General features: G+C 44.5%; 1 protein-coding gene across 2 annotated transcripts in view; it reads left to right on the top strand.

The window, feature by feature from the left end:
- Positions 1 to 22094, top strand: part of Atg14 (autophagy related protein 14) — a 251020-nt gene that overhangs the window by 19378 nt on the left and 209548 nt on the right. For both annotated transcript variants that reach the window (XM_065425403.2, XM_065425404.1), the window contains exon 4: positions 19437 to 19479. In XM_065425403.2, the coding sequence (XP_065281475.1) occupies positions 19437 to 19479 (43 nt within the window). The remainder of the gene's footprint in view (positions 1 to 19436; positions 19480 to 22094) is intronic.

Raw genomic sequence — 22094 nt, 5'->3', positions numbered from 1 at the left:
TGGCGCTTTGTTTATGCATTGACAATGGCTGATAACGGTTCGTAGTGAAGTTATACCTTTTGAGCATTGCGTTTGCTTCCCCCGAAGTGACATAGATAAGGTAATTTTACGACTCTTGTGTAGCTTTTGCACAGTCATAATGTTGAGACCATGATGTCCGAAACCTTCGCAGGATGGTGGCATGCTGTGGTAGTTTCGAAACTTTATGCTTCCAGCCAACTAGAAGGCTTCGCTAGCTTGTGCAGAATACAATCGTGTCCTGCTGGGAGCAAAATATATCAAACGCTCTTCAATAAAAGATGGCAGCTGTGCTTCCATTTCTAGGGAACTGGGTGCTGTTTTGACAGAGCTATTTGATGGCACATTTCATTTTTAGATGGAAGTTGCTAACTGAAACTTGCAGCTAGGTGAGAACAACAATGACACTGACAATCTGGTTATAGGACTAAAGTGCTGCTGAACTGTAGCTACTGACGCCAGCTTCATTGCGGTTAATTTTTTAGTGTCTTTAAGGGCAAGTTCATATATAACGAACTACTGATACCATATTTACTTGCATAATGACCGCACTTTTTTGTCAAAAAATTGACGCAAATTCAGGGGTGTGATCATTACGCGAGTTAAATTTTCAAAAAAAAAAAATTCTTTTTTCATCCTGTATTTGCTGTGGGATGACACACAGGCGGCTGCCGCTGTCACCACAGGACACCAAAACAAAAATAGCGGCTGGCGGAGCAAGCCAAACACACCAAACGCGATTATTTTTTTTATCAGTACATTACGCGCATTGAAACAGTTTCTTCTGTACTAGTAATGAATAATATCGTCAATATCGGCAAGTTTACGATGCCAACGTAGCCATGTCCACTTTGAGGGGACAGAAACAGAGATAGGCGCGCTTTGCTGCCAGCGACATATAAACACATGTCGGGCATGCTGTGGAAACTGCGGCATTTGTCTTCACTGCCATCATATTATGGCACGTTTCCGCTAAGGGTGGGCGAATATCTTAGCTGCATTACAAGCGTCGGCGTATGATAGGGTACACTTCTAACGTATCAGTATAAACGTGGCCACTATCATTGCCTCTTGCAATTTGTTGCGTGCCCATGAGTGCAGACGAGAAGAATCGAAAGACACCCTTTATGTTGTTGTTGACCAAATCCATTATGAAGCCTACAAATAATAAAGCCGAGGCAAGTTTGTTGTAGTTTTTTTTTCATGGAAGTTCGGAAAGTGATGAAAGGAATAAAATGAGGCATCTGCTTAAGAATGTTGGGCGCGTGCAGACCGCTTGGTATGTCTTCAAGAGTCGTTCGGGTAGCATTCGACAGATGGTAAGCACGAGCATCATTAGCTAGACTTGGTGCACGACATATCACTGCGACAAGTTCAGGGTGTGATCATTACACAGGAAAGAAAGAAAATTGAATTTTGGCGACAAAATTCAGGGGTGCGATCATTATGCGAGTAAATACGGTATTCGTCATTACAAAAATATTCATCTTTTCAAATAGTACCTATTCATTTCAAAAGCGCAATAAAACAGTGACATTCGATACAAAAGCTGAATCAAATGGGGCAGGAATAAATTTATTAGAAAGTTCTGAATATTTCCACACCCCTACATATTTTTCAAGTTGTAAAATTTCTGCACAATGCGTTGGCGGGCTAGTTGGCGCGAATCCATGAATACTTTGTTTAGCGCAAAACAACAGACACAAGAAGACTACCCAGGACAAGGCGCTACTCTCAACTGACATCATTTTATTGCGTCACTCCTTTATAGACTGCTCAAACAAGAGGAACATGCGCAGTGAGCACCATGCGGCGGAACCACCAACATCCGATCACAAGAGCGCACTCATGCGACAGAATAAAAAAAAAATGTATTCAGCACTGTACAAGCTCAAGGAAGGCACACTAATGCACTGCGACTCAATATTGTGGTATCACGAAACATGGGTTTGCACATGCATATTCTGCAATGCTGAGCCAAATAGAAACCTGTGCCTGTTGGTACAGATCGCTCATGTTCTCGAAGGCGCCCGTTAACACAGCGGCCTGACTGCCCTACATACACTTGGCCACATGACAAGGGAATGTTGTAAACCACACCGACGCCGCAATCTACAAACTTCGCGTGGTTCTTTTCACAATCTGGTTTTTTACTTGTTTTAGAAATACGGCTGCACAACATTGACCATTTCTGAGGAGTGGAAAACTCTACCGGTATTTGGGATCTAGTGGCGACATTCTTTAGATTGTGAGCCACTACATTACAATGCAGTACAATAGTCAGTGAAAATAATTGTTGGCATGTTTTGGTTAGCCGCCTTTTGCAAAAACAGTTGAAGCATTTAACGATTGACGATTCTTACGGCATAAAGGATTCTTTCGATGTTGTTTCCTTTCTGGAAGACAACCATTCAGTAGTTGACATTTTTTCAGTTGATGTCGAAAATCTTTACTATTCAATACCGCATGATGCGCTATTTTGCAGTGTGATGACGTGTATCGAAGAAAGGGGCGAGATAGATTTTCGCAATGCGACCTTCTTGAATTTTATATAAGTGCAACTTTTATCCGGTTTGAAAATAACCTTTTTATCCAAGTGCAACTTTTATCCGGTTTGAAAAGAACCTTTTTATCCAGAAAAATGGTGTGTGTATTGGTTCATGTGTGGTGCCTGCGCTTTGTAATATTTTTTTATCGTTTGTCGACCGCTCTCTTGAGAGTGCCTTAAACAATGACTCGGTTCAAATTTTTAGATATGTTGACGATTTTCTTGTGATAAAACAGACTAACAATGAATGCTTCGTTACGGTAGCTGGCATTTCAACTCTGTTCAATGACAATGGCAAAGGTTTAACTTTCCCACATGAGCTCTCTAGGGACGGTAAACTCCAGTTTTTAGATTTGCAGCTATCCTTACAAACAGGCCACGCCTGTTGGATGTACTCGCCACATGCACGTAAGGAATGTTTACCTTACGCGTCTGCGCACTCAGACTGTGAAACGCGCCATTGCTTTGATGTGTCTAGAATCTTCGTTAAGGAAATCTTGTCATCACTCTGCGAACCTGAGTTTCATTGCACAGTTAAATAGGCTGCAGGCTGCTGGTTACCCAAGTGTGGTGGTGACGTCAGTCTCGGAGGCATTGCTTCAGAAACTGAAAGGGAAGCGGCACAAAAGTAACTGCATTACACAAAAGAAGAGGCCTGAAGTTGTACCGTATTGCCACAGAGTGGCTCACAATCTAAAGAATGTCGCCACTAGATACCAAATTTTGGTAGTGTTTTCCGCTCCTCAGAAATGGTCAATGTTGTGCAGCCATATTTCTAAAACAAGTAAAAAACCAGATTGTGAAAAGAACCACGCAAAGTTTGTAGATTGCGGCGTCGGTGTGGTTTACAACATTCCCTTGTCATGTGGCAAAGTGCATGTAGGGCAGTCAGACCGCTGTGTTAACGAGTGCCTTAGAGAACATGAGCGATCCATACCAACAGGCACAGGTTCCCATTTGGCTCAGCATTGTAAAATATGCAAGTGCAAACCCATGTTTCGTGATACCACGATTTTGAAAAAGAGCCGTGACACCGTTGCCCGAGAGTTATTGGAAGCATTGTTCGTTCAGTCATTGGGGTCACGGTGCATTAGTGTGCCTTCCTTAGCCTTGTACAGCACTGAATTTGGTTTTTTGGATTCTGTCGCATGAGTGCGCTCTTGTGATCGGATGTTGGTGGCTCCATCGCATGGTGCGCACTGCGCGTGTTCCTCTAGTTTCAGCGGTCTATAAAGGAGTGACACAATAAAATGATGCCAGTTGAGAGTAGCGCCTTGTCCCGGGGGGGGGTTCGTCTTTCTTGTGTCTGTTGTTTTGCGCTAAACAAAGTTTTCATGTAAAATTTCTGCTACATGCTCTTCTTATGTAAAAGAACGTCATTTAGCATGGCTGAAGGTTGGAAAAGCATGAAATAGTATTTTAATTTGATGCTAAAGTTCATCTGATGAAGCCAAACCTGTCACTGTCACCATTATCATGACATCATAAAGAAGCACAAGCTTTGCTGACATTGTGTAGCAGTATGGCGAGGTCTAGTGATGTTGCTCATAAAAGTGTAAATAAATAAACAAGAGTGGCCGTGCAGTTTTCTTCAGGCTTATCACAGGAGGGAGCCAGCCAATGAATTGTGGCCATAGGTCGGCATAATCATTCACGAATATGCTGACTCGTACTCACTGCACTTTGATTTGGTGGGTCTGAGATGAAGCATTAGTGCCGCATGGTTTCAGTGGATAGGAGTATCAACAGGAGTGGCGGTGATGGGGAATGGACGTGTATAGAAGTGAGGTACTGCCGGTGAGGGTAAATGGCTGCAACTATGAACATTGCTGGTAAGTAGGAACGTAAGTGAATGTCGAGGATGTCACGATCCACCTCAAGTCGTGAACAAGGGAGGGCTTGTGGCACCCTCCGATAGACGGACGCTCCGCAGCGTGGTGGAGCTGAACGATGACTGACCGGCGAGCAGCCGTGCTCGTCGGTGTTTATTGTGGTGCGGTGACAAATGTTGCCTGCCGAGCTTTAGCAGGCCACCGAGCTTGGCGGGCGAACCAAGATTATGCCCAAGGGGGGCGTCACATACTTGCTACAGAGGACTGTGGAAGTATTGGTGCGAGTAGTATCAGCCTACTGTGCCACACTACAATTGTGGCATCGTGACGCATACATCACCTGGGTACCCCAACCAAAACTGACCCACAGAGACAACTGCTACAGTATTATCATTCAGGGTGGGCTGGCACATGCCAGCTTTTAAAACAAAGCTTTGTCTCTTCCTTCGACTTTTCCACTGCTGCCGATACTGCTGCCTGCACACTGCGTCGGGGAGTAGTTCAGAACATGTGTATACATTGCAGGAGTGCGGCAGATAGGAATGACAACATGAGAACTTAGTTTGGACCTTTGCACTGTGTCGAATGTACGCAATGCCCTGTGGAGCTCCCTGGGCATTGCCACATTAGCCTCTTGACTCAATTACCTCAATTATCCGTGACTCCCTGCAAGAGCATTGTAGAAATTACAGCACTTGCTTTTCTATATACTAATGTGCAAGTCCAGAGGGAAGCTAAATAGAATGACACAGAGGAGGGCGAAGTGGAGGCAGAAAATGGATAGAATTGACACAGTCGTGAAATGAATGACTAACAGCCTTGCCACTTTTCCTCTACAATTCCCATACAAGGCGGGATTAAGGAAAAGGGAACGGAAAAGGCAAGGAAACACGGACTACAATAGGCATGACAGCGGTTGCAGGCAAACAGGATAAATTTAAGTTCAAGGTATGGTAGATATGTTTCTGCTATTTCTGAAAAATAAGCACCATGCAAATTTCTCAAGCAACCTTATGCAGGACGTGCAGAAGCAGAGCCACATTAAAGCGCACTGTAGGGTCCAGATGACACTACAAAAGTGGCCACACATCAAATGAATACTTTCGTGCCCGCCGCAGTAGCTTTGTGGCTCTTTGCGGCTATGGCATTGCTCGAGGTCGCGTCTTTGATCCTGACCGCGGCAGCTGCATTTCAACAGGGGCAAAATAAAAAAATTAAAAAAAACGCTTGTGCACTATTTAAGGGCATGCTAGAAAACCATGGTGTCAAAATTAATCCGGAGTCTGCAACTACAGCCTGCCTCATAATACGGTTGTGGTTTTGGCACATACAATCCCACAATCCAATTCAAGTTTAATACAGTCGAATCTCATTATTTCGAACACGCTTAATTCGAACTTTCAGTTTATTCGAACTGACGCTGTGGTCCCGTCAGTTGTATATTCCAATGGGCGAAAATGCCAGATAATTGAAATGTGCAAGCATTCGCAACGGTTAATTCGGACACGTGGTACTCTGACAATGCTCTCAGCAGTGCGCCAAATCACGTGGCGGCGCCTCTGACCAGCATTCGTCTACTTCCACCATAGAGGAAGAGCTTAGGAGAGACTCCTCAATGCCATGTGCAAAGAAAAAAAAAAATATGTGGCGCAAATTTGTGTGCAGGCGCACATCACTGATAACACTGTTAGTGATGGGTTAGTGACTTCTGTTACTGTCGCGGCACTGCCATGTACCCCATAAAGTCAAGGTATAATAACGTTTGAAATTCCACACGCAATAAACTCTCGCCATCCGACTTTCCGGATTTCCTGCCATGAACGCATTTGAAACGGCATGAATTGAAGCCACCGCCATTTCGATTATCGCGCCATCTCGAACCTCCGCTCTCACACGCAGATCTGCTGGCAGCCGTAGTCACACCGCGGCAACGCTATGCCTAGCTACTTCAGATGCCAAGCTTCTTGCTGTTCAATGCCATGTTTTTCATTGAAGCAGTTTGCTTCTTTTAGCAATGGCACTGACTCTGCCTTTGTAATCCTCGCCAATGGCGCATTGCATAATGCCGGTTGCCCAAAGTCAACTTCTCCCCAATATAGAAGTCTTATGCGGTGAAGTGTACCAAAAGTTCAAAGGGGCAGTTGTCACGGGGCATATTATGTTTCCTTTAATAATACACATATACACGTAGTACACGAGCACCGATACACCTATTAACTGACAGTAATTTATAAATACATGTGAATGAATCATGAGGAACTCTACACTTATGTTTTAGCTCAGTGCACATGCACCACTGCAGGTAAGTCCTGCATTCAGTTAGCTTCCTTCTGTTAATTCTGTTAATTCCAAAAAAATTTCGGGCCCTTTCGAGTTTGAATTATCGAGATTCAACTGTACTTCAGCCACGATGCGGTGTGCTGTGTGAGGCAATGACAATGCTCAACCGTCTCAGAGGTTATGGAGTATGGCACACAATGCCTCACCTTCCCCTGTATGTTTTGTGGGCTACACAGACAAACAGCTGTGGTGCATGCAAGGTAACGTTTAACATCAACTTGCCACTCTCGTGCCAGAAGAAATTAAACATTCACCATCAGCACTGCCAATTATTGTTAATCAAAGCCAACAGCACAGAAAGCTTCGCCTACATCGATTCCCACAGTACGGCGGGTCCGCATTATTTTTGTAGTTGTTTTTTTCTGTTTTCCCAATTTTAGAGTCCTTGGGTTTTCATTTAATGCAAAAAAAAAATGATGAGTCGGAAATGTCATTTGAGTTACTCCTACAAAAGCCAACTGCAACAAAATTTCACAGTAGCTAGACTGGTAATAAATGAATAGCAAATACTACTCAAGCAATCTTGGGAAAGCTGCAGAGCCTGCAATTGTCAAATTCTTTTATTACCAACTTCTAAATAGCACCCAAGCAGGTGGCATATGCACCTGGTGGTTAGCGGCTGTGACTCGAGTCTCGCAACATCACCTACAAGCTTTTTCCACATGCCGCAGCCGCTACATAATCTCTGAGGTCATGCTAAAGAGCTGCATGTTCTTTAGTCATGCATCATTTCCAGCATGGAATAATAGTGGCATTGTTTTTTCAATTTCGATATCAAAAATGCCTACTTTTGTGAGTGTTTCGTGACACATTCATATGTATTTCAAACAAAGCTTTGCGGAGCAGCTGCTCTATATCTGCACTGTCTAAAACTGGGCTATTTATAAAGCCCTAAATGTTGTTACAGTTGGCCTTTAAATGTTTCATAAAGGCCAAGTTATACTCAGACGTTCTCGTTGCGCGGGCGAGTGGTGGTTGCGGTCGGTTACGTCATGTCGCCGACGCCGCGCCAAGCGCAAGTCCGACGCTCTACACTCCAACCGGCTGCCGCTGCACTGAGCACCCAGAGATGACGCGTTGCCACAGCAACCGTCTCAACGCATGCGCAGAGAATCAACACCACGGACGCGCACGCCTGCCGTTTTCTCGAGGTCGTGCGCTTCGCCGACGCGGCCCGGGGGGGCCAGCGAAAAATAGGAGCGGAGCTATTCATGTGCCGGAGACGTTGGAATGCGCTCAACGGAGCTAGTCACGCCGGTTGCGTCGTGTTGCTGGAATATAGATGCCAGTTTTTCTCCACTGTGACGTCGCTGAGCTCAACGCGCGCGCGCATGCTACGTCGGGGTATATCTGCGCCTTAACAGAGAAGTGCAATACTGCATTCAGAAGTAAGCAAGGACTCAAGCTGGCACTGCTTGACAAATCTGTCTGCACGGGAGCAGTCCAAAGTGTTGAAAATGACATCTTCGCCACGATGCACCCACTGAACATAAGAATGAAAGTTTGATCTTAATATTCACAGCTTACGATCGAGCTATTCCGATCAGTAAAGGGAAAACGAAATTAGAGAGATACTGGTCTGTGCTGCTTTTGTGTTACTCTTTTGCTACCCCTCTAGGTGTACAAAGGTTTGACTACTTGGGGAGAAGCCAAGGACTGTGCAAGAATCATTACACCAGGAAATGGTGGGCTTAGACATACTTAAAGAATACTTTGTTAAACTAGTAAGCTTTCTTATTGTCCCTTTTTGCTGTAACATTCGTCTATTCGAGGAGAGGCCGAGGACCACGCAGTGAGGGTCAGAATGATAAATGACAGAAATAAGATTAAGAAGCAGTGAGATGGAAGTGTGGATGAACAAGCAAATGCCGGTAGCTGGTAGTCTTGTAAGATTAAAGGCAGCCTGCAACAAAATTTTTAACCTGATAAAAATTTCACATGGCTTAGGTATAGAGCAGACTGAGTGCGAAATGCTGCATTTAAAATACGAGTGTATCACAAAAGCTCACAAAAATCGATGTTTTTTTTACTTAAATAGAGAAAATGTGTGACACCATTGTCCCCCACCAGAAGGGATGCAGAATGTTGAAAACCAGCGTGGCTCCTTGCCATGACTTCCAAGATTAGGTTGTATGACTTCCAAGATTAGGTCGTGCCCACTGTGTGCTCAACATCTCGGAGCCAGTGGGCTGCAATTTACACCACATCCACCAACATCCAGCATACTTAGGTGTTGTTTAAAAGCTAGTAATAACAAAAATTAGGCAACGACCAGCCCTGCAGCTTTGTCATGCTTGCTTCAGTAGTATATTGTCACGTGGTAGTGACTGTGAAGAAAGCAGCCAAACTGAGAAAGACAAAACTAGTCTTTTACTGGGCGAACTTGTGCCCTCAAAAACAGGCTACACTCAAAGAACGGCAACAGTGGCGAACACAGTCGGCGATCGTCGAAAATCTGATTAATGGGCCAAGCGTGTCGGCTTTTATACATCAATCGTCGAATGTTCTAGACTAATCGCTGGGACCCGCGTGCCTTCCACAAAATTCTACATTATTCGCATCGCGCACACATGCCATCAGATTACACAAGGTTCGGTCACAGACAGTGGATGGAACCATCGATAACATTCCAGAAACTTCCCACACATGCAAGCGCGTCCTGCGCTGTGCGATAACATTTGTTAGGTGGTGAAGTTGCCCGATGAAGACAAGTACACGTGTCAATATACTACTACTCACTTATAACCAACTTAACCCCAAACGGAATTTTATTGTAGTTGGCCTTTAATGGAAAGAAGAAGAGTTGGGTAGGCTATGTATTGTGCGGATCAAATAACCAGTGGTCTGTGAGGATAACAGCAGAAGAGATGAGTCACATTGTTGAGGGGGCAGCAGAGGACTGTGGTGGGACAAGGTTGGGAAATCTTCAGGCAGACAGCTTAAAGGGCCCCTCACCAGGCCCCATAGCAAATTTTGGTTAGATGCTGGAAGTTGTTACGTGTCTTCTATAGAGTGTTCTGCCGCAAAAATGTTTCAAATCGGCTCATTAATAGCCGAGATAGAAATATTTCAGTGTCATGAACCCATGATTTCAGCAGGTGAGCTCCACTGCCAAGCGAGACACTCTCTCCACTTGTGCCGTCTAGCCTGAGCAAGTGAAATTCCTTCTCTGCATTCTCCCATACCGGACCTCGAGGATCGCTTGATGCATACGTCATGAGCCTCCACTTGTGCCGTCTAGCCTGAGCAAGTGAAATTCCTTCTCTGCATTCTCCCATACCGGACCTCGAGGATCGCTTGATGCATACGTCATGAGCCCCGTCTTCATTTTTTTTAATCCTTGCTTTTTTTCCTTTTTTATTTCTTTTGTGGCATTGCGCGTGAGCTGTTGTGATTGTCTCATTTCGTGCAGTGTATGATTTTGAGCGCTGTGCGCAAGGATACATGACTATGCAAAAAAGGTGAGGCGTGCAGACAGGATGCAAAAGAAGAGAAGTGGACTGTGTGTCCATTCTCTTGTGTCCTGTCTGCTGCACGCCTCACCTTTTTTGCATAACGAATCCTTACCAACTAGCTCAGCTTTCTATCGTTTTAAGATACGTTACTAGCGGTATAATTCAGTGCTGCACGAATACTGAGGCAGAACAGGCGGATCAGTGAGCATCATCGTGCAATGAAACACGGTAGAAAATGGAATAGTTTCGGTACCTGCGCATCTGACTGCATGACCGTGGGAACAAGCAGACGAAGTGAAAGTACATCTGTCTTGCTTTACTGCAAAGTAAAACAAAAAACACGCAGACATTCCATTTGTATGTTTTATTATTTCTCTAAACTTCTATTCGTCAATTCAAGCTAGAGATCACACAAGTAACAGATGTTGCCTTGAATAATTCTTGAAGTCACGTTTAACCACAAGCAACGTCACACTGCAGACACCTGTAAGTAGGCGCAGGGATATGAATACGTCACCATCCGGTTTCGAGCACGGTCGCTGTGAGGGAAAGGGAAAACGGTGTTCGGATTGAAATTTCAGATCTCTCTGCGATGCGTAGGGATGCGATTCTTTGCAAACATGATTGTTAGCACGCATTGTATGCTCTGCACTTGTTAGCTCAAAACTTGCCTGGTGAGGGTAAGGCAGCTGGGCAGAGTCTTGTGAGAGAAGTCTTTGTCCAGCAGTGGACTCGCAGCAAGCTGATCACAACTGGCATTTAAAACGTGTCTAGTGGGAGAAAATTATTCTGTGAAAACGTTTTGGCCTGCAGGCCATGTGATTGAACTATACACTGAGCTCGCACTCAACAACTTGCGTTTCAGCGCGAGGAATTGTTGAGTGCGAGCCGATAGTTGCAGAGCTTAGCTTGCTCTGTGAACTTGAACATTGTATAATTGTATAATTCATTGCATATGCAATTTTTCATATTCTCCCTCAAATTTTCAGGGAATTTATTTTCTTCAGTATAACCTGGACTGACCAGTAGTTAGGCTATAGGTCCAACCAATATTGTGTAGTGTCTTACTTTGTTGTATACAAATAAATAAATGAATGAATGAATGAATCCTTTTTGCACTGTACAGCTAACACTTTATATTGTGCCATTTGCTATTATGGGGTTAATGAATACCAATTTTGTGGAAGAAGGGTCTCACTTAGGTGTGCCCAATATAATCCAGGTACGCGATCACATATTTGATGAATAGGAATTTTACAGCGAAGCTGTTAGCCTCTAGTTGCTCAAGATTTTTGGCAGTGGCATCCTCACGGAAGAAAAAAATATTCAACGATTGAAGCAAAAGGTGCATATAGTCTTTGGTATCACGCAGACAACATACGGTAAAACCTCATTAATTCGAAGTCATCAGGACCGCAAAAAATCTTCAAATTAAGCGGGTTTTCGAATTAACCAAATGCACAAAAAGACTCAACCCAGGCACAAGATTTCTCTGCAGGAATGCGTTACCTTCGGCGATATTTGGATTACTTTACTCTTTCATTACCATGCCTATTCAAATTGATCACCGGTGAATGATGCTTTAGATCACTGATTTTGAATGTTGAAGCCATTTCTTATCCATTTAAGGCCATCCAGTAGTTAGTACAGGCACTTGACTTTCGGAATCAATTGAAATTCTCGCGTTACGGTAAGGTTGTGATTTTTTATGGACCTTTTCGCGAACTAATATGTGTATGTTGTTGCGAAAGGAGGCGTGGCTGTCACCTTCTGCTGGGCTCGAGAAAAAAGCATGCCGCTCATTATTACACTGCACTAGCATCAGAATTTTGTAATGAAATGAGTCCTAGCAGGTCGAGAATTTATCGCAGGCTTTGCTGTCCGACAGTGCTGAGCGGTGATAATTAACCGAAAATGACGCCAGCTGTTCACTAATGAACGTTGGTTTGGAGTCTGAGTCGTTTTATTTTGCCAAAGTGTATTTCTGAAGGTCTGGTGCATGTTCAACATGTGGACCTGGCATTTTCAGCCAGTTTCCAAGAGTTTCGGTTTCACTTCTCATAAAATCCAGGCGGGGCGCTGCCGGTGTCAGTGCGCAGTTATCGAAAGTCGCTCCCATGGCATTGTCCTGCGCGGCTGCGTCGTGAGAAAAGAGTTGTGCTCAAACTATGCTGCACTTGCACTTCAATTTAGTGGTTAAGACTCAAGTTACGATTGCGAAAATGACAGCAAAGCAGATTCAAGCTCTGACGGCGATCGTGTTTTGAGTCAGCATGGGACATCTGCAGCTCTTCACCGGTGAGTTTACGACCTTGAGAGGTCGCCTTTCTTGTGCGCGCTTATCTGTCGATCTTTTTGCATGACCCGAGAGCTGTACTGATCATCTTCAGGGTGCATATTTCGCTGGGTTAGGATGTGCTGCCATTGGCAGCAAAGAAACTTCCGTTCACGCCAAGAAGGCTGCCCGTAGCACATCTCAGCCCAGCACTATGGATCAGTGGAAGACAGTTTACAACGGCGTGGGATTTCTTTCTACTCTTCTTCTTGGTAGAAGTGATAAAAACAATCTGCAAAAATGCAAACAGATATGCTTGGATGCATATTCTTGTAGTTGCCCAGCTACGCTGAGAGCAATCGGTCCTGGATGAGGTGCATGAATCTAGACAAAGTAGGGAAGTACTCCTTGAACTTCTCAGAAGATGCCAACAAGGTGTAATTGCAAAATCTGTTACGAGGACCACAAAGTTGAACAAACACCAGACGTTCTGTAGGAAAAGTACAGAGTGCACCTATGCTTCACAAAATCCAGGGACTGCTTCACTGCATGGCATGAGCAATCAATTGGTCTTAGTTTCTTTTTTGTATCCAAAGAATGGCATTGTACTGAGCATTTATTTTTTCAGACACTATTCCTGGATTATTTATCTTTGAAATGTATATTCTGAATTTCCTTTGTTTTTGTAGACATCATGTTTTTTATTGTTATTTTTATCAACTGGCAGCAAAAATGGCGCTTTCTAGAATTTTTGTTTTCCCCATTAAAACTTTTTTTGTTTGGCAACATACGTTTCTGGAAAGAGCATTTCATTATGCATAATATGCTATGTTGCAATGTGCGCTGTAATATATTTGTAGTGGCAAATTTTTTTCCCAGATCTATAAAAAATGAACATTTTCTCGGGGTAATGAAAGAGTTAATGTAATCAGAGATGCTGGTTTGCTGCATCCTGTAGTTCGAGGCTCCAAGGGTGACGTTTTCTAGTTGGTCAACTATGTGCAGCAGTTGGGAATTTCCACCGTGGCACTCAACAAAACTGCGGATAACGTTCAGCAATCCGATAACTTGCCCAAGAGCGGGTGCTCGGGAGGACTCGTTAGTGTTGTCGTCGTCGCTGCCATCACACATGGTCGCATCAGCAGTAGCTTCACTCTCCAAGTGTGAGTAGCACGTTTGTTGATCAGTTTCAAAGTTCAGATACTAGGCGAAGCCGACTGCTCCGGATTTGCTATCGTCTGCTCAGAGTGCACTGATGTGCTTGCAATACTCGGCTCCTTCTTCTTCAAGTGCACATGAATAGTCAGCATCAGCATCGACGGTGCTTTCCTTCGAGAAGGCAACGTGTTCAAAACACCGTATGATCAAAGTGGGTTCCACTTGCTTCCATGCATACACAATAAGACATATGTTCCTGAGGAGGTCGATAGACTTCTCCTTGCCATTGTCGTAGCAAAGGCGCATGCACCTGAGCAGGTGGGGGCGGTAAATCTACCGCGTGTGGTGGACGCCTTGGTCCATTGGTGCTTGAGATTGATGCAGTGTTTGGAGGAAGAAATACCACCCTGATAGCTTTCAGGTGGGGGATGTCACCATGCGCTGGGCAATTATCAACAACGAAGAGCACATTACTGCCTGTGGCCACGAACTTGCGGTCAAGCTGCAGAACATAATCTTCAAATACTACACCCAGGCTTCCTTGTCGTGCCAGTAGATAAGCTCATCCCTTGGTGGCAGCCATGCATTTTTTAAGCAGTGAGGCTTCCCACTCTTTCCACCTACAAGTAGCGGCAGCTTGTGTTTACCGCACATGTTCACGCCGAACAGAACGGTAATTCCTTCTTTGCCCTGCTTTCGACTCTTGACTGCGGTCTCCTTTGCTGCAGCATCTTGTAAAAAAGGGCTGCCTCGTCAAGGTTGTACACATCGTCTGCACCGTACTCGCTAAGCAACGGAGCCAATGTGTGTTTCTTCAAGTCATCATCGACTCTCTCGTTTGCGCTGTCGCTCTCGCCACAGACGGCTACGAAGGTGCAATTATTGCGCTCTTTAAAGCAGCTTAACCATCCATTGCTACACATGAGCTCTTCGTGCCGAAATTGTAGAGCCAAGTCGTTGGCCTTCTCCTGCAGTATCATTCCATTGACGGGAAGGTGGGCTGCATTTGCTTTCTGCAGCCAGCGAAGTAAAGCTGCTTCCACATCTTGTTACATGGGAGCCTGTACTCGTGACTGCTTCGAAGGGTATGTCTTGCTGTAGACCTCCAGTGCCTTCGACTTGTTCTTCAATGTTCTGGGCAATTTCGAGAGGGGCACGCTGTACCTTTCAGCCAACTCGGTCTTGTAACGTGTTCTTGGATCAAGCAAAACTTCTGCTGCAGCATTAAATTCTTATACTTTGGCATCTTTGCTCACTGGCACTTCTGCACAGTTCAGGAAAAAATAAAATAAAACAACACCATGTTAGCTGCAACACTTCTAACCACCGCACACAAGGAGACGGCGCAGACTGGCGTTGCGCACACACACTTCGCCGCAGGCGCAGAGAGAGAATGGGCGAACGGCAGCCAGTGACAGCGACACGGAACACATGCTGACACTGCGACCGCTGCAACTGCGAGTGGGGGACGAGAGCTTGTGACAAAAACCAGTGTGCCCGCTGCATTGCAGTGAAGCACGTGTTCTCTCTGTAGGCGCGCATTTTGACGGTGTGCGGGCTGTACTGTGAATCGATTTTTGTGCTAGCAGTGCTACGGGTTGGGCGCTTCATCTATAAATAATCGCAATTGCTATGTGGCATCGCTTTCCTGCTCTGAATGGCCATCGTTTCGTCGGGTTTGATGGGGATCGGGGATTGCTGCATAGCACCCCAAATCTTCGAGTTAACCGGGTTGGCCTAGGCCGCCGGTTTGAATTATCCGGTCAAATTTACATTGGAAAATATGAGACCGCAGAAAACCTTCGAATTAACCGAGTTTGAATTAACAAAGTTTTACTGTACAGCACATCATTCATTTCAATAAAGAGCAAGCACAAAACAAGCATCCAAACCACATCATTGATGATAAGGTGTTCCTGCTAACAATGCGAAGCACATAGTGCTCCCCACATCCATTTCACGGTAAGAATTCTCGCAAGCTGCTCCGGCAATGGCAGCTTGTGATGTGAGGAGTCACATCAGTACCCTTTCATTTATAAAAGAACCAGCCTAGAAACTGATTTCATTGTTATTGTAGCACCACTATAAATAGGTGATCCATAGTTAGGGCTCCCGAGGAGCATCGGGAATACGAGGAGCGGCAAAGGGAAGAGAAACGGGCATACGAGCAGTGGCGACATGCTGCCAAAATTACCATTACTCCCATTACTCGATTACCATTACTCTAAAGTAATAAAGCATTACATAGCCCCTCAGCAGTTGTGGTGGTTTTCAGTAGCTTCACTGGACATCCACTTTTGCAGGGCCAAGATAATGTTTGATGCATGAGCATTCCTTGGCGAGTACCGCAGCCCCATCATGAAAAGTGTAATTCCTTGTACCTGCACAAAAATGCATCCTTTGCAAAGTTAAAGGCACACTATAGGCAAATATTAAGCCAAGCTAAAGTGATAGATTAGTGCTTGAGAATCTCTAAGGCATCAATATTATTGCGAACAGAGCCTTAATAATCGAGAATTCGAGGTAAATGCAGGACATGATTAGAGACTCCCCCGGGACATTCAAGTACTTGCGCGATGACAAAAGTACTTGAGTAAAATTCTGTCACTAGTACTCAACCACTCGTTGCACAAAACACCTTTGCATTGTATTATAAGATGAAATAAAATGCTACTTGTCCAGTTCTATTTTACATTTAGAAAAAAGAACTCATTGAAATAACACTGAACGACGTGGGTGTTGTGAAGGTTTTGTTTTTGCTCGACTCCGGGCTGCCCACGCTTTCGTGTTTCAGTAGTTATCGTGTGGTGCTGCGCTGGTTTTGCTGGCACTCGAAACTCAACCGAACTGCAAGTATCATCATCATCAGCCTGGTGGCGCCCACTGCAGGGCAAAGGCCTCTCCCATGCTTCTCCAACAACCCCGGTCATGTACTAATTGAGGCCATGCCGTGCCTGCAAACTTCTTAATCTCATCCGCTCACCTAACTTTCTGCCGCCCCCTGCTACGCTTCCCTTCCCTTGGGATCCAGTCCGTAACCCTTAATGACCATCGGTTATCTTCCCTCCTCATGCCCATGCCCATTTCTTTTTCTTGATTTCAACTAAGATGTCATTAACTCGTGTTTGTTCCCTCACCCAATCTGCTCTTTTCTTATCCCTTAACGTTACACCTATCATTCGTCTTTCCATAGCTCGTTGTGTCGTCCTCAATTTGAGCAGAACCCTTTTCGTAAGCCTCCAGGTTTCTGCCCCGTAGGTGAGTACTGGTAAGACACAGCTATTATATACTTTTCTCTTGAGGGATAACGGCAACCTGCTGTTCATGATCTGGGAATGCCTGCCAAACGCATCCCAGCCCATTCTTATACTTCTGATTACTTCCTTCTCATGATCCGGATCCGCCGTCACTACCTGCCCTAAGTAGATGTATTCCCTTACGACTTCCAGTGCCTCGTGGCCTATTGTAAATTGCTGTTCTCTCCCGAGACTGTTAAGCATTACTTTAGTTTTCTGCAGATTAATTTTTCGACCCACTCTTCTGCTTTGCCTCTCCAGGTCAGTGAGCATGCATTGCAATTGGTCCCCTGAGTTACTAAGCAAGGCAATATCATCAGCGAATCGCAAGTTACTAAGGTATTCTCCGTTAACTTTTATCCCCAATTCTTCCCAATCCAGGTCTCTGAATACCTCCTGTAAACACGCTGTGAATAGCATTGGAGATATCGTATCTCCCTGCCTGACGCCTTTCTTTATTGGGATTTTGTTGCTTGCTTTATGGAGGACTACGGTGGCTGTGCAGCCGCTATAGATATCTTCCAGTATTTTTACATATGGCTCATCTACACCCTGATTCCGTAATGCCTCCATGACTGCTGAGGTTTCGACTGAATCAAACGCTTTCTCGTAATCAATGAAAGCTATATGGTGCAGCGGTGGCGTAGAGGTAGAACACCCGCCTCGCGTGCAAGAGGTCCGTGGTTCGAATCCCGGTGCCGGCAATTTTCCACCGGATTTAAAAAAAAAAAATTCCGCGTGTTGATAAAATTGCACAAACAGGCCTGGAGTGTGGCCTGATCCCGGTGACCAGAACCGGTAACGCACTCCCTCACCAGAGCAGGATTGGCCACCCTGGTGCAGTACTGGGCCACAACCTCCTATGAACACAACAATCAAACTGCAAGTATAGAAGAATTCAACTTCCATGTGATGATGCGGGATGCCCGAACAGTCTATGCCACTTGACCAAAACGCAGCTGCAGCGGCAAATCTGCCGCTCTGTCTTTGCTCGGTACCGCCGTCTGTCGGGTGTCGTTTTACTCCTCGACGGCAGCAAAGGGTAGTGATAGCGTATGCAACGTCACCACTCTTCCAGTTTGGTGGCGGGAGATTTGAATTTCCAAATAGGTACTCTGACCATTCAGATGCAATTTTCTCGTAAACTAAGTCTTTTCTTGGCACGAAACAAGCGTTGCGAAGTTTCTGGAATGGTATTTAAACAGTCCACGTCGACTTTGCATTTACCTTTAGTGTCCCTGTAAGACATCTTACCATTGTGATAGTATGAATGCAGGTGACTGGTACCTTTATAAGCGATAAGGAACAATAAAAATTAAAATAAAAGGGGATACCCATAGAGATACACTAGACTGCTTAGGAAATGCATGGGGACACTTACAGTAGGGGTGGGCCAACTGCAATTTGCGTGTCAGCCAACATGAAATTTTGAGGTTTGCCAACTTAAATTTGGGGGTGAGCCAACTAAATTCTTGAAGTGGGCCAAGTTAAATTTGGGGTTGAACCAACTTAAAATTTAGGTGTGGACCAACTTGAAATTTTAAGAGGGGTAAACTGATATTTGTGGGTGGGGCAATTGAAATTTAGAAGTGGGCCAGTTTGAAATTTAAACAGGGGTTCAACTTAAATTTGGGGGTGAGCACACTTGAAATTTGGAGGTGGGCCAACTAAGATAGGGGGCTGGGCCAACTGAAATTTGGGAGTATGCTTACGCATGCTTACACAACTCCAGTGGAGTTTCTGCATTCTTTTTTGCTGTGGCAGGGATCTCAATCAGGTACACAATTATTGTGTAGTTGATGGTGCGACCAAATACCGTTTGCTCAGGTAAAAATCATTGGGAATGAAGCAGATCACTGACCGTAGTCAAAATGGTGTTTTGAGATCCATACGGATCCCTTGCTCATAAAGGAAAGCTGGCTGTGCAGGTTAGTAGCCTTGAGCGCAAAATGCAAAGCTTGAACGTAAACATGATTGGGTGTGTCAGATGATCTGTTCGTTGTCTTTCTTGTAGTTGGAATGATGAAAGATCCACAATTAAGCCTTGTCACATACCGCTCTCTGTCTACGATGTGCGCAATGTCCCAGTTTATGTCGTTACCAGTCTCCTGGGCAGGCTCTGCAAGGTTAAGCTTGGTAGCTGACACATTCTGTACGCTATGCTTCCTAGAGACGCTCGCTAGTGCTGCAATCACACCCTGTCTATATGGGACATCTTCTGTCGCATCAGCCACTTGCCTGCTGATTGCGTACTAAGGCTGGGTGGGGAATAAAAAAGGGCCTAGGCTACCCATACCAGCAAAAGCCACGCACTTACAGATGCCCATGCTGAGGAAACGTCATTTTGCTTAGACTACGGCTTCCTAGCAACGGTCACTGTGCTGTCATAGCAACAAAACATTTATTCCCACATTTGTGAGAGGATCACGATTCTTGATTCTCTGTTACATAGCTGCTGACAAGCTTCAAGTGTAAAGTTTTCTCTCCCTCTCTCTCTTTCTGCTGACAACCCAGCATCCTGGAAATGTCGGGACCCATGCTGAAAAAGGAGGCACTGGTGAGCAGGTCACATCCTTCCTCTCTGCTGGCTGATGGAAACTGAAAAAATTCAGGAAAGTGCTGGGCATCCTAAACATGTGCGGAAATGTATTTGTTTAAAATGCCCTCAAAATCAAGAGATTAAAGAAGAGATTGGCTACAGGAAAAAGAAAGTTGCAGAAATAGGGAACAAAATGTGTTATAAATGTGAAACAAAATGTTGCTACACATCATAGGAATTATTCTAAAAAGCATCACAGCTACAAAAGAAAAAAAAAGGCTATAAATATATATATAGTGTTTGGCTGTGTGTAGTTGTGTAATGCTTTGCAATTGCTATCAATGCTTAGCCATTAAGGCAAAACTGCAACTTTTTAAAAAGTATCACATGTGGCAGTTAGGGTTGGTATGATTTTTCAGGTAGACAGGATTTGTACACCTCCTTGAAACTTTGAAAACTCTTGAATTAGAAAGAAACGATTCAAGGGCCCTTAAAAGTCCTTGATTTCCTTGAAAACTGTGGTTTGGTTGCGACTTTTGAACATTAGCTTCAGAGCTATGTCATGGATACTGTCTATTTGGAAATAGTCATAGTTATTTTCTTTTGAGAGTGTTGTTGAACAATTTCAATGTGGTGAGCCTACGGCCACCAAGGACAGCCTTGTTTTAAGTCCCCTTTGCCCTTGTGGAGCTGGACAAAGCCAGATCAAGTGGCCAAGCCGTGCCACCATCTCGTTTTGGTACCAAAAAATAAATTGTTTAGTCACACAGCGCCCATCATTACTCCATTTTTGAGCTCTAGGCTCTAGAAATGCTTGTCTGAAAGTAAGAATCAGCTTTAACACAAGTATTTTTGGCTGAAGTTGAACACTAAAAACCATCACGCTGGAATCTTTTGGCATCATTGCAGTGAGAATCAACTTAGAACTGCAATCTGAAAAGCTTGAAGCATATGTCCAAGTACGTGTATTAGCTGCTATTTCTTGCTGCTAAGAAAAAGGAGATTTTACTACTTTTCAGTGTATGTGTGCAAATAAGGTTTGTTTCCTCTGCCTTTAATTTTGGCCTTCAGCATCCTTGAAATCCTTGAACTGTCTTTGAATTCTGAGTCAGATGTTCTGTATGAACCCTAGGTAGATTTCTGCAAGAGGGAGAAATTACTTGTGGGAGAAATCAGTGTCCTGGTTACCCGATTAGAAAAATGCACTAATTTTGTTTTTAACTTGCTTTGGGGCGCATGCTAAAATGACAAAATTGTAGCCAAGCAGTAGTGAAGCTATGTCTGCTTGGTAGAAGATTTTACTAGCACCATTATTGAGATATCAGCTTTCAGAATGAGCTGTAAAATACATTGCTATTCCAGTTAAGATGTCTTGCATATTGTCATGTAGTAGTGACGGCAAAGAACACAGTAGCAATACCGTGAATGACGAAACTAACCTCGATTGGGCGAACCTGTGCCCACAAAAACAGGCTACACATGAAGCGCAACGATAATAGCAAACACATTTGGCGATCATCAAAATATGATGTGTAGGTCAAGCGCATCAGCTTTTACACACAAGTCACCGAAGGTTCCAGAGGAAAGTTCCATCGGCGGTGCCCGCGTGTCTTCCAGAAAGTGGTACACCATTTGTGTCACACATGCAATCAGGTTAAACAAGCTTCGGTAACAACAGACAGAACCATCGGTAACATTCGAGAAACTTCCGATACATACGGGTGCGTCCTGCGCTGAGCGATAACACTTGTTAGACGGTGAAAAACAGCCACCTGAAAAAGATGAGTCAGTGCACGTGCCATTGCCATACATTGCTGGCAATGCTTCCCTCTCTGCTTGCATTCGCAACCCAAAAAATGGTGCATTGCACGTGAAGTATGCATCACATTAGTTTGATGTAACATGAAATGCCATACTTCTGTGTCGCAAAATATAAAATGTGACGTATTTATTCTGTGAAAGGCATCGCGGACCTGAACCTACTTAAGGGGGGACGCGGGTCTTTAGGACCGAGAAATCGTGAAAAACGTGTTTTTTCAATTTTGTCATATTTGTAATTATCGGTGCCCTTCCACCCATAGCCGAAGTTTTGGGCCTTTGGGACACCTAGTTTTAAAGAAATTATCAAATAAACGAGCGAACTCGACGTGGTTTCTCACAAAAACATCGCAACAGAACGCCCATATTCATCGACGCCGCCTTTCTTAGCCGTCCGCCATTACGCGGCCATTTTGGCCTCGTTTTCTTTAAAACTGATGGTAATGCTAAAAGGGACGAACACACACTGAAAAGACGACCCGACGATGAGGGAACGCTACTGACAACTGGTTTATTTTTTAAAAGGGTTCAATATTTAAGACAGTCACAACATATGCGCACAGTGGAACTGTGCCAGCCTTCTTTAACGAATAATGATATCGCAATATCGCAAGCAGAAAAAATAAGCCAGTTGTTAGTAGCGTTCCCTCGTCGTCGTGCCGTCTTTTCACTGTGTGTTCGTCTCTTTTAGCGCTACCATCAGTTTTAAAGAATGCGTCACTAACTAGCCCAGCACCAAGTTTTATTGGCCTGGTTTGAAAGAGCGATCCTCGAGCTCTCTTTCCCGCTGTAGGTGAGCCTCATGCTTCGCCTTC

Source organism: Dermacentor albipictus, chromosome 7 (genome assembly GCF_038994185.2).
Source record: "Dermacentor albipictus isolate Rhodes 1998 colony chromosome 7, USDA_Dalb.pri_finalv2, whole genome shotgun sequence".
NCBI classification, from domain to species: Eukaryota; Metazoa; Arthropoda; class Arachnida; order Ixodida; family Ixodidae; genus Dermacentor; species Dermacentor albipictus.
This window is presented reverse-complemented; position numbering and strand designations above follow the sequence as displayed.